The sequence below is a fragment of the Columba livia genome, chromosome 1 (genome assembly GCF_036013475.1).
Source record: "Columba livia isolate bColLiv1 breed racing homer chromosome 1, bColLiv1.pat.W.v2, whole genome shotgun sequence".
Lineage (NCBI taxonomy): Eukaryota > Metazoa > Chordata > Aves > Columbiformes > Columbidae > Columba > Columba livia.
The window spans coordinates 10,564,893-10,577,922 of NC_088602.1; the positions used below are offsets into that span (position 1 = coordinate 10,564,893).

Below are 13,030 nucleotides of genomic sequence, written 5' to 3' on the forward strand. Positions count from 1 at the left end.
TGCTGGTACATATGTGTTGAGAAGTATGGGGGACTTTTAAAGAAACAATTTTTTGGATCAGTGAAATGCTGCTTTATTTGGAAACTGCACTGAGAAAAAATAATAGGGCATAATTAGCATAATCGCCTCAACCTATTAAAGAGATGCAAACATCAAATAACAGAAATTATAAAAATGCCTTCCTTTAATTAAAAATCTTTCCTTTTTCAAACCAGTCACAGCTAAGCTCAAGAGATGCTCGGCTAACACCGTGCATGTGAAATCCTCAAGGGAAAGCCCCGTGGCGTCAGGCTGGCACCAGCCACTTGGCAAAGCACAGCAAAGCATCACAGCTTTGGCTTTGAAAATGTGTGTGGGTGTCTGTGGCATTTTCCTTGAGGAAATGGCACTTACAGTGTGCTTAATGAATAAGGGAATATGTTAAATTTATGGGAAGAGATAGTCCTTAAAACTGCTTATTGCAATGAAGTGCACAAACTGCCCACTGATTTATTTTCATTTTATATAACGCAAGGAGGCTTCTTGGAGGCTGTAGGTGTGCTAGTTATCAATGACAGCACTGTAAGATTATCACAGCAGCCATTTCAGCAAAATTCAAAACAGCCAATAATCTCTGAAACTCTTCCTCTCCCCAAAATCCCTCTTTAACACAGAAAAATGCCCTTGGTAAATGCCATCCTCCACTGAATACTCTCTCATCCAACATACATAAAAACACAAATGTGCACATCTGGATGCATAGACCTTCCAGGCTCTCTCCCCAGCAGAGAAGCATTCTCTCTTACTCATAGTCATTGTATTTATTACAGCCTAACTTGAAATTTTCTCTTGTCAGGTAAGTTACAAATCCAAGCAGCCACCCACTCTTTATCAGCTTCTACATACAGGACAGGGTCCTTTCAAATTACTAAAAGCACAGTGATGCTTTGCATAAAGCACTATCTAAATTTTGCTGTCTCTGGATGGTCAAACACTTTAAATCAAAACCTGTTTTACATAGGATTCTGAGATTTTAGGATTAAAAAAAAAAAAGGTAAAAAACACACTCAAATCCTGAAAGTTTAGCGATGTGTGTGGACACATATATATAAATAAAGGGCAGCACTTCATGCAAGTCGCAGTGGTGTTCTCTCGCGTGCCCATCTCTTTTCCCAGTTAGTTGCCAGCTGGGCTGTATCTGCTGTGATTCAAGTGCTTTTTCTCTCCAGGAGAGAGTGAGACCACAGCATATTATGGCAAATACACCCTAAACTGGGAACCTAGCCAAAAGAAGATAACGCAAGCCAGAGACATGCAAATCCTAAGACGCAGCAGGGCGAGCATTTACAAGTGATATTTTTGGCTTTCAGACAGTATTTTTGACCATATTAACTTCTGAGAAATAAACATTTCTCATGTAAAAGGTAAATCAACTTAAAAAAAAAAAACAAAAACAAAAAAACAACAAACTGGGGGCTGGAGGGGGAGGACAGATGGAAAGGTCATCTTCTATTCATTTACCAAGCAATTTTATTGTTTATATTTCTCAAGGATAAAATTATCATTCCCTGCTCTTTACTTTGACTTTGTTGCCTCTTTGTCAAACCCACTAAAGGCATTGCATGCCTGAAAGAGTGCCTATTATTTTCTTTCTTCTGTTTCAGTTGCTCTAATAAAAGATACTACCTCTCCCTGCAAAACTTGCCTCTCATGGAATATTATTTCACTTTAGTGTACTTTGGTCGTATCTGCTACAAGTGTCACAAACTATATAAACAAGAAGTATCACATCCTTTTGGAAACAAGCTCTGTCACTTGATGTCCATTCTGAGAAAAAAAGTGTTTTAAATAAAGAAAAAGAGGAAGAACAAGAACATGCCTGAGCCACCAAAATATGGATTATAATGTCAGTGAAACAAAATACACGCTGCACCCAGCCCATCAGCTGCTGCCCTTCATTCCAAAGCACCATTAATTGCAGTCACGGCAGACTCTGCTTCGCATAGCACAATGGGCAAGGCTTCAACCCCATTCACATTTTGGAAAGTGATTTCCAGCCTAAAAATTCCTTCCTACAGTCTCTCCTCACAGGAATTTAGTTAATATGGAGATAATTGAGACATCTGTCTCATTAAGAAATGCCATGTTCTGCACGTAGCAACCACCACTCCAAATTTCACTCAAAATTTGGATGCACTCTAGCAATTAATTTACCTTGCAGCATCTTAAACTTTATAGAGTATTTATGGCATTTCTGCGTTGCTTTCTTTGGGAATTTCAAAGCCTGATAAAAATTTTAAAATTGAGTTTTAATTAAAAATTAATTTAGTCAACTGACGCTCACAAAACAATGCCTTTATATTAAAAAATGGATTGCCCTGGCAGTTTGACTCCATTCCCATTAGGAACTTGCTCCCACATCTGTGTTCTGCACTGGGGTATCAACCTTTTTGAGGTATGCGATCACTAGGTTCATAGTCCAGTACTGGACTACACTAAAACACAGGACTACAGTACAACACTTCTGCAGCTGTCATGTAATCTTTTTTTTCCACAGGGATCCTATTTTTGCAGTTGATAACCATATGGTGACAGATTATTTTTTTTAATAACCTTTATGATTTAATGGGACAGATTTTCAGGGGAGGACTGGGGCAGAAAAGAGCTGTAGCTACAAGTTGCCCCTCAAGAATTTGTGGATAAGAGACTGTATTTCCTTATAGAAAAACAAGAATTTTCCAGCTAGAGCTTGATGAATCAGAGAAAAACACGTAAACAGAAGTCAAAGGACTGGATGGAGCAACACAAAGGTGTTTGTGGCACATGAATGGAAAGCTGAGCTGGAAGGGGCCATAGGAAAACAGTGCTAAAATTTGGGGTGCAGCATTTGCTTCACTTACTTTAATGAATCTTGGAATAGAAAGAGATTTTGGAATGACCAGTTGCTGTTTCAAGGAAGTAAAAAATTTTGGGTAAGGATGCCCCATCCCTGGAAACATTCAAGATCAGGCTGGACGAGGCTCTGAGCAACCTGATCTGGTTGAAGATGTCCCTGCTCTTTGCAGGGGGGTTGGATTAGATGACCTTTGAAAGTCCCTTCCAACCCAAACTGTTTAATGATTCCATGACTTGCAGCAGGCAAAAGTGGTGGGTAAATACACTTACAGAATGAAGGAGAAAAAATTATTGCAATAAAGGAGACAGGATAGCTTCAGCACTAATATCATGCCAGCAAAGAACTATACAATATTACATATGTAAATAGGGTGAAAATGTCATTTGATCATGGTTTTTTTGATCCTGATGACATGTGCGATGTTGTGGGAGTTTTAATTAAGCATTATGACTGTCCCGTGCTGAGCACAGAACAAATTCCAAGCTTAGACAAGGCACCTGTAGAATTAAGCAGACAAGTAGGCGAGACCAAGGAATATGGAGCAATACAAGGTAGCATGACAGATACTCTTCTGAATATCCCAGCAAGCAGCACTTCTCGTGGTCTTTATGGCAAAAGAGATCTATACTTCAAATCATACCACAGGCCAAATCAATGTAAAGCAATCCCACTTCTGATATTTAAAAGGAACATTAGTGGAGAGGGTGCAGAAAGCAAAGAGCCAGACAAATGCAAGGTCTCAAAACCTGGACTCAGCACAACAGATCAACCAAACAGAAGGTTCAAAGGTACCACACTCAGTTTCTGTAAGTATCTGCACACAAAGAGACAACAATGAAAATGAACACACATTTTGCAGTGGTGGTTCTTGCCCTGAAATGAAGGAGGAAAGATGGAAAAAAAAAAAAAAAAGAGGAAAAAACCACTAAATTATGACATCATCAGAAAGCTGAGCTTCATTCGCACAAACAACACCTAAAGAGCCCATGGACATCCAAAGGTTGAAGTTGAAAAATCTGCAGACTCATTAAACTCCAAGGTTTGGGTGTGCCTTATGTAAACTTCTATATAGAAATTATTCTAAGAAATTCTAAACCATCATGAGGAAGTTGGGAGTGCATAAAGATAACTGTCCATTCTGATTATAAAGTTTATAAATATCAACAGTGTCTACAGAAGTTTTCCCTATTTTTTTAATGTTCAAAATCCGATCTTTTTTTTCCTAAAAACTAGAGAATTTTTACAAAAAAAAAAAAGATTCCAAAAAGAAACCTTCCAAATCTACTTTTAGGATATTTTAACTTGCGATTGTTAGTTATATTGTGGTAACTCATAATTCCAAGTCTGAAGTGTGTCTCTGTTTTCTTTCTGTCCCTGAGGGAAAAGTTTCATTGAACTGGGAGCAAAGCAAGATGTTTTGGTAGGGATTCTTCAACAAAATTTGAATGGCATCTCAAGGAGTGCACTGTTTTCACCAGGGAAGCATAGGCACGCATGAAGAGCTGGCATTTTGATGTGAACTCTCCCATTCCTCTGAAAACCATCATGCACCTGAGATTGTTTAAGGTGCTCACACAAAGGAACCCAAAAGTCCAGTGAGACTTTCTATATTCATTTCTTGAAACAACAGTGTTCCTCTGCACAGAAAGTAAAAGAATGGGAGTTTTCTAAGCATCCATAGGTAAATATTAACAGAAAAATGGTGAAACTAAGCCACGATTGGGTAAATCACAGGCAACTCCAGAACAGTAACTCTGCCTTCTTCAGTAGGCAAACACAGCATATAAATAGTAATTGTAAATACAGAAATTTGCCTGGACACCCACCGAAATACATGTCCTGGCACCTTTTATCTTGTGACTCTATTTCCAAAGTACCTTTTGCTGTTTTCACTAAATTAATTTAGATCCCATCAGCTGATACATGCTAATGTGCTCCACAGGCTTAATTCCTGTAGTTCATAAAGGTACTTAAAACATCTGAGGCAGAACAAGGAATGCTTCAACCTTGTATTCTTGTATCGGTTCTTAACTACAGCAACATCCACATATCCTTTGTGTATTACATCCAAGGATAAAAATAATTTACATCATTCAGCCATATAATTTTCTGTAATTATTACATGATTAAGAAGAGACTGGGATACGTAAAAGGTGGAAGACTACAAATGACTCGATGCTTGAAGCAAGAACTCCTCCTCCAGAGGAGAAAATTTCTTCCAAGACAACTTTCTCACCTAAAACCTCTTTTTCCCTGTAGAGGTAAAACTCATTAACTGTTCAAATCGGAGCTGACTGAAATTATACTCTTTCTGACAGTAAGTCAGCTGGAGTTTAACTAATGTAAACCAATCCAGGTCTAGAGTCAAAAATTCAGACATGTTCATCTTCAGCATTAATTCTTTAAAAAGAGCAAAGGAGCTTTCAGCATCAAGCTAGGAAGCTAAATATGTTCTCTTTCCTTTTCTCCATTCTCTTAATTTTGTCTTTTACTGAGATTGTTTTCATTGATAAATCTAATAATTAATGAATGTTAATGGCAATTAAGAATAAAACAAGTATTTCTTATGGCACACTTTGGCTAATTATATTGTTAAGGCATTTTAACCTCCCAGTAATGTAACAGTATTACTCTTATTACTAATGTCATATTATATAATAAAGAAACACAATTAAACCTTTTTAGCACTATATTCTGATATCTCCCTCAGAAGTGTAAGTAGGATTCACTGACAATGTAAAAATCAGTAGTAATAAAATCCAACAGGGGAAAATAACATCTATTCAGTCTCTGTCTTCTACTTCCAAAACCACACATCGATTTTTTCTGGAACAACTTACAGTACCACATCATTAACGCCTTTGTTGCCTGCCAGGAATCTCACGGAATAACTAAACACAACAAAATACATGTTACTATGGAATGCAAAAGGCCTAAATCAAACAGAGCTTGAGGTAAAAGCGAGAGTCGATCAACTCTTCATCACCAGTGACTAAATATTTTTAAAGAAACCCAATAGCAGTTACAGTGATCCTGGGACAGCCTTGTCACACCCTGTGGGCAGACTTTGTAGTGTTATTATTCCTTCTTGTCATCTTCTGCTTCACACATTCTTCCAGTGTGAACCAATACTAAGAATATCGTAGACAATGACTGAATGATCCATTACTTTAATATGTCTGAAACTGTCCCTGGGGTTACTGAAAATAAAATATTGCTTCTTTGCTAGCTCCTACACTTGCTGATAAACTCCAGCTGAGTGCAGCAATGCACAGCAAGCCTTGGGGTGCTTCAGGCTTTCTATAAACCAGGAGCTGCAAGAGCTTAACAAGGTCACGTACATACTCCTAAACAATTTGACAAACCCTCCCAGCCCAGCAAGTTTAGATCAATCTTCTGTAAAGAGCCCCTTAGAATGTGAGCTCACACTGCTGCTGAGCATGAAAAAAAACCTTAGTCAGCTTCCAAAATTGTAACAACTGCCTTAAATTTTTTTCTGTTGAAAAACAAGGAATCTGGGATGTGTACTTCTTGCTGTCTCAGGTTTTAGTCCATAGGGAGTTAAGCAAGATACATGTTTTCATAAATTTGCCATGTTCTGGAAAATGATTGTTTTTAACTGAAAAATGTTTTGCCTTTTTTTTTTTTTTTCTCTTTCCCTGAAGCTTCCTGCTCCAAATCTGGACCTTCCAGAAACTGACAAAAAATCACACCATACCAAGTCAGGTTCAAAATAAGCGATTCAGTACCTAAATGACCTGGTGGCTGTGTATATCCTCTCATCTCTAACGGGAAGAATTAAGCAAAGACAGGTATTTTCTGATGAAACCTAGAGTTTACCAGGGTGATGCAGATTGGTATCCTGTGATCTATCTGTTCTAGTTCTAGCTGCAGAGTTTCCACACACATCAACAACTCCTGCTGCCATGACATTTAGTAACTTCTAGGCCAGAGGTCTCGGATTCAAAGGGTGGTATTAAAGTGCTCCTATGACATCCCCACAATAAATACTACACTGCTCAGAATGGCAGACAGGTCTTGTGAATGTCTGCAGGATTATATGTAACTACACAGCAGGATGATGTCACTGCAAATTAAAAACTCCCATAGAGCACAGACAGCAGCAATGTAAACACAGTCCCACATCAATTTGTACCAGCAACACACTGCAACATAACAGCAGTGTTTCATTGCCTTAAGGCATGCAGTTCACCTTAACACCTCGAAGTGCTGTGTATTTATTTTCCATAAAAACATGCTGTATGGCTTCAGAAGTCTATTATTTTGACATCATCAATATCACTTTCTGTCTCACACCCTGAAGTTTGTCTAGTGAATGAGACACATTGTCCTGATAAACCGCTGTGTTTTTTTCACTGCTGTCAAGTGGTTGGACACCAGGCATGGCCTCTGGCCTCTATTTTTCCCTCTGGAGGTGCCAGATGAAATGTCAGCTTAAAAACTAAACAAGCAGCAGGGCTTGAGGCAGCAGCAAGGACAGAGGAAGCATAAGGCTGATAGATGAAAACACTGAGGACAAAACAGGCAGTAAGTGGGACAAAAAAACTTGCAAAACACCCTTTTGTAAATACTAAGCCAACAAGTTTTTCAAAGCTGAAGGAGAAACAGGTGACTACAGAGATACGAGAGAAGCAGTACAAAATAAGTGTTTAGAGTAGAGGCTAATAAAAAGATCAGCTAATTATGAATAACTAATCCACGGATCTCACTGTTCTGAGTTGTGCACAAGCCATTACAGGGAGTTCAGTGTTACTGTAGGATTTAAAGTTGCCATCGACCAGCTCAGCTGCAGTAACTGCCAGGCGGCCTCAGAGAAAGACAGGCTGACTTGGAGGTTTAGATTGGATATTAGGAAAAATTCTTCACGGAAAGGGTTGTCAGGCATTGGAACAGGCTGCCTGGGGAAGTGGTGGAGTCACCATCTCTAGAGGTGTATAAAAGGTGTTTAGATGAGGTTCTTAGGGACATGGTTTAGTGCTAGAGTTAGGTTAGCTTAAGGTTGGACTCGCTGATCCTGAGGCTCTCTTTCAACTGAAATGATTCTATGATTCTATGACTTAGCGCTGAGCCACAGGGCTAACCCAACCAGCAGGGCTTCATGTTTGCAATTACCACAGATCAGCCACTGTAAACCCATCGTAACTTAGGTGTCTAAGTTATGACATCCTAATCAAGCTGTGGTTTACAGCCACAGGTTTCACATCTGTAATATGATGAGATAATTGCATTAATAGTAAGAACCACCACAATGCCACAAAACGCTTTGTTAATACAATAGGTGCTGACTTAGGTTAGTTACATGTCAGCAAAAGGACAGTAATTACATCATCACAAAGCCATACCTGAGAGAGGTCTGTAACAGCTATTTCACTATTCACAATACCCAGTGCACATGGCAAAAGATGGAAATATCATGTTAAGGACCTTTACATGGGAAAAATCACAACTAATTGTCAATTAACTAAACTAGCTATCTCTGAGGTAGTGACATATACATCTAGACTCTCTTTACAACGAAGAGAAAAAGCCATGATTGGGGCCTGGCTCACCTCGTCCTAAACTAAACACATGAACAGGTCTGATGTCTACAAAGGGAGCCAAGGGAAGTATTTCCAGTGAAAGTATCTGCTACACAGCCATCTGTGGGCACATTACAGCAATACCCATGCGTATGTGTCTCTGTTTTCTGTGATGAACATGAAATCTAAGTGCAACACAGTTATTAATACTACCACAACACAGATTAGAAAGAAAAGAGCTCAGATTTGTATTGGAAATTTATCTAAAGGATGCTGCTGCCTACATAATGGGAGGGAATGTTGTGCCTTTATCCAAATCTGCTTCTGACAAGGGCATGTTCTCAGCAATTCTAAGCTCAGATAGCACCATTTGATTTCAATGGAGCAAGAAATACATCACTTAGGGGCCTGGATTGCTGTTTCGTGTGCAAAGGTCTCAGAGCTACTGTTTCTGAGGTTTCTTCCTCTCTTCCCTACTTTTTCTGTCCTATGTTTTTCATTATTCAAATAACTGCTTTAAAAAGCAAATAAAAGTATTGCCTGAAAATCTAATAAATATGTGCTCCTATGCAAACAACTATTTCTAGAGTGGCTGTCTTTTTCAGAAGCCAGTTCTTGCAGCTTCTTCTATTGGATATCTAAAATTATATGCACTGGGATATGGACAATAAACTACTTTCTGATAACAGCAACCTCTCATCAGGAGCTGACAATTCTATTACCCCTTATCTTTTCTCTTGACATGCATTGCTTTTCCAACCTACAAAACAAAGTCACTAAGGCCATGAGGTATTCTATTAAATTTGTAAAACATAAGACTTGGTGTCAGAGACTTGACCCAAAACATAACTTGCAGAATTGTTTTGCCAGCAGTGGTATCTCCCTCAAGTCCTTACAGCTAATGGCAGAAAATTGTTCCTTCACATCTCCCAAGTGCAGGCAGCAGAAGCTGAAGCCAGCACAAATAAAAATGTCTCAAACTAACCAGTTCTTCTTTGCATTTCACAGCATATCTGCACTTTTCTTGCATCCTTTTTAATTTAGGCTTGTAATTAAGTTTTCTGAAATAAATCGTTAACTCTCTTTGGTGTCAGGCATAATCTGTCAGGGATGTGAAAACGTGATAAAAAAAGAGAATCTGAATAAATAGGATAAAGCCTGAAAGAACAGGTCATGAAAAGAGCTCAAATGACAGTATGTCTCATAAAACTCTTCCAGCCCAATATCCTGGCAGCAGAAGCAGCCATTAGAGCACACTTAAGAAAGATTAGAAGGAACGTGGCAAATATAATAATCCTCCCTCAGTTAGCAGATTAGAGACCATTAATAGTCACAGTGCTTAAGGGACTGAGTGAGAACAGGGCTCCACGGTACAGTTGCGGCATAAACGGCTTCAGTAAACTGCCTGCTTCTCGATAGCACATTTGACCCCGAGAGAGATATCCCTGTTGAGCAAAACTTGGACCACAAATGGTCTCTTTAAAGTGACAGTGTCCTAAATCTTATACAGTCCTACCTAGGCAGACTTGCCTCTCAGTGGAGAATATATATACTGAGTTGGGAGATTGACATTTAAACGCTAACACAGAGTAATTCACACCACAGAGGCAATCAGGAAACTTCAAAGATGCCACTTTTTTTTGGAAAACTCATTTAGCATTTCTCCACCTCACTTATCCCAATAGCCTACTGTCCTTTCCCAGGTAGGAATGAAACTTAACAACAAAAGGCATCATACTGGGGCAGATCAGAAGCTAACTAGGCCCATATTTCAAGCAGAAAAAGAAAATCAGGGTGATTATGGAGAATATGTGCATATGCTATTGCACTCCCAACCTTTCTTATTAAAGTTTCAGCAACTTCCACAACCATGTATGCTGCTGGATCAACAAGTTCAACAGACATTGATGGATTTATCCTCCCTGAATTGGTCTAATCCCTTTTAGGGCAACAAGCTCAACTGACTCCGTTCCACAAAAACACAAGCTGATACAAATTAACATGGAAAACATTTCTTCATAAGAAATGAACACGATAGTGTTGTGTATTTAACTTCCTTACAAGGAAATGCTATGCTAAGTAAGAAGAAAGTCAGCCGACAAGAAATAATGACAACTATCACTTGAGAATACAACTGTCACAGGGAGAAGCAAATTACCATTCTCCTCTGTGGGGAATCCTGGCTTACACCCCTGGTCTGGAGGACATTCAAAGAGCAATGGAAGAGCATGGAAGAACATGAAAGCAACCTGTAATCTCAGTGTACCATAGGCATTAATTAACCTGGCAGCCATCCAAACTGCTGGTATCAAAATCCCCTTATCTGGGAGCTGCACATTTCAGCATTTCTGCAGACAGAGGCACTGCAACCGCACAAGGGCAGCAGGCTACCAAAAAATAAGAGGCAGAAACTGAGGAACGCTGAAAATTATTACATTGCAATCAGAAGATGTTAGTATTAATAGCTGAAAAACATGTAATCTGAAGAGATATTCATCTGAATAAGGCAGGAGTTGCATCAATAACGTAATAAAAACAACTTTGGGAAAACAAGCATGTACAATCTCTAGTAAGAATACACCACAATCAAGGTATAATTGAGCTGAAGCTGGAAAGGGATAACAGTTCAAGTAAAGGTATTTGTTTCTGAAAAGGAATTGTTTTTCTACATACCTGTCCAGTCTCCTACTACTTTAAGGTGGACCCCAAACGTTGCTTTGGTATCTGTAGGGCACTAAAAATATTAAATATATTAAGGACCACTTCTGATTAACAAAAAAAATAACAAAATCATTCAAAGTACAGTTGTTAAGACAGAACCTGGTATAAATAGGTCATTCCTGATCAGCTATACCTTTTAAAAAGAAAGTGTAGCATCAGTAGAGTTCAGGAAGCTGAGCATAGCTGGTCTACACTCAGTCTTAACCCTTTCTTCTAATCACAGAGGAGTTTGTGATGGGCTCATCTGGGAGTGGGATTTGGAACAGCCACTTGACTAAGCATTACTCAGCAATGGTACCAACGGAGGATACAACACAGAAATACTCCCTCTGCTATTGACACATTAAAAAAACAGGAACTACCCCATTCATTCCTAAATCAAGGCATTCTGGTTCTTGAATGTCAGGGCACATGTTTTCGAGCCAATCATTCTCACTCAACTGATGTTTTCTTCCAAATGAAAGCTAGATTTTGCTGCACTTCACAAGAGCTTAGAGTTTGAAAAGGAAAACACCAGATTGCGTGGCACATCATAAAAATCACTTTGCAGCCACCAATCTCTCACTCTGCACCTATGCCCTCACCTCAGGGCTACTTACTTGTGACCATGAAGACAGGAATGATATTATTTACAGTTTTATCCACACCACAGTACCTAAAAACACCAAATGTTTCACACATAAACAGGACGAGCAACTATCCCTCAAAAAATGATTCTTCACTTTCCTTCTATAAACCAACACCTATGGTTTCTTTTGGATAGAAAATATTCCTACTGAGTTTTGACGCCTTTCTTAGAACCTGTTAATGACTGATCCAAGCTTCATCATAAATCCAACATCCAACAGATGATGATCTTTTTTCTACTGCTACAGACCAATACAAATTCTGAGGAGAGTGGTTAAATTAAAGGAGCACATCTATATTATAAATAAAAGAGGTCCAGGTAGAATCCAAGCACCAAATACTCATTCATACACAATGTTTGTGAGGACACTTCTTGGCTCTGTTCTGGACCATCGTCATTAGTGTTCCCAAGATAGTCTGTAGTGAAGTGGGAAACCATTGGCCTCAAGACTAAGGATCAGTTCCCATCAGCTTCTTATGTAGCAGCAGACACAGATAAAATGTTGGTATTCACTACATCTTGGCAAAACTAGAAGAGGAAATACAATGTCCTAGATAGCCGCTCCACTTTCCTGAAGGGGAAGAGCATTCTTGTTAAGAGTACTGATTACTAGACAGACTCGTATTTAATTCCTTGTCATCATTCAAGTTTTCCTATAAATTTTAGTACATAAACTTTCCAGTCAGAATTATTTCAGCAAGTCTTAGCCTTCCAAAAAAAGGCATAAAGGGAAGCAAACCTCACACAAGGCCAGTATTTGCCATGGCTAGTTGCAGTGTCTTCCAACAAAGGTATCAAGACCAATTCTCCATACAAGAGCAGGTAAGCGGCCCCTCAGCTACGAAGTTGCATATTGGCAGCAAAAAGATCTGTTCTCCTGTGGGCTTTTGTAAGAGCCCTCAGCAGAGTTCATGTATCAGTCCGGGATGTCTCAGGCCTCTATGTGTTTCACAGGAAGTTGAGTGATTTTCTTAGTCCAACTATGCATAGTCCCAGTTCAGCACATCTATAAAGTTGTCTGTAATTCCCTTCTTCCATTAAAGTTTATGGCAGAATACTCATTGTCTCCTGTCAGAATAGGTTCAAACCTGTTATACTTCATATTACCCTTCTGACTAGCTGCTTTCTGCTCTACTTTAAAAAATTGTCCAATAACAAAGAGTTTTACTTCTCTTTAGACTTTGGGTAGCCTACTTTGATACCTATAACTGGGCATGAGAGTTCCTCAGAGAGTTCTGGAAAGATCTTATTGTGTTGCTAAGTCTT

The 13,030-nt window shown here is 39.0% G+C and overlaps 1 protein-coding gene across 4 annotated transcripts in view; it reads right to left on the minus strand.

Annotated features, from left to right (window-relative positions):
• NOX4 (NADPH oxidase 4) overlaps positions 1 to 13,030 on the minus strand; it is a 107,981-nt gene that overhangs the window by 47,598 nt on the left and 47,353 nt on the right. For all 4 annotated transcript variants that reach the window (XM_065035531.1, XM_065035359.1, XM_065035443.1 and 1 more), the window contains one exon: positions 11,089 to 11,149. In XM_065035531.1, coding sequence (XP_064891603.1) covers positions 11,089 to 11,149 — 61 coding nt within the window. The remainder of the gene's footprint in view (positions 1 to 11,088; positions 11,150 to 13,030) is intronic.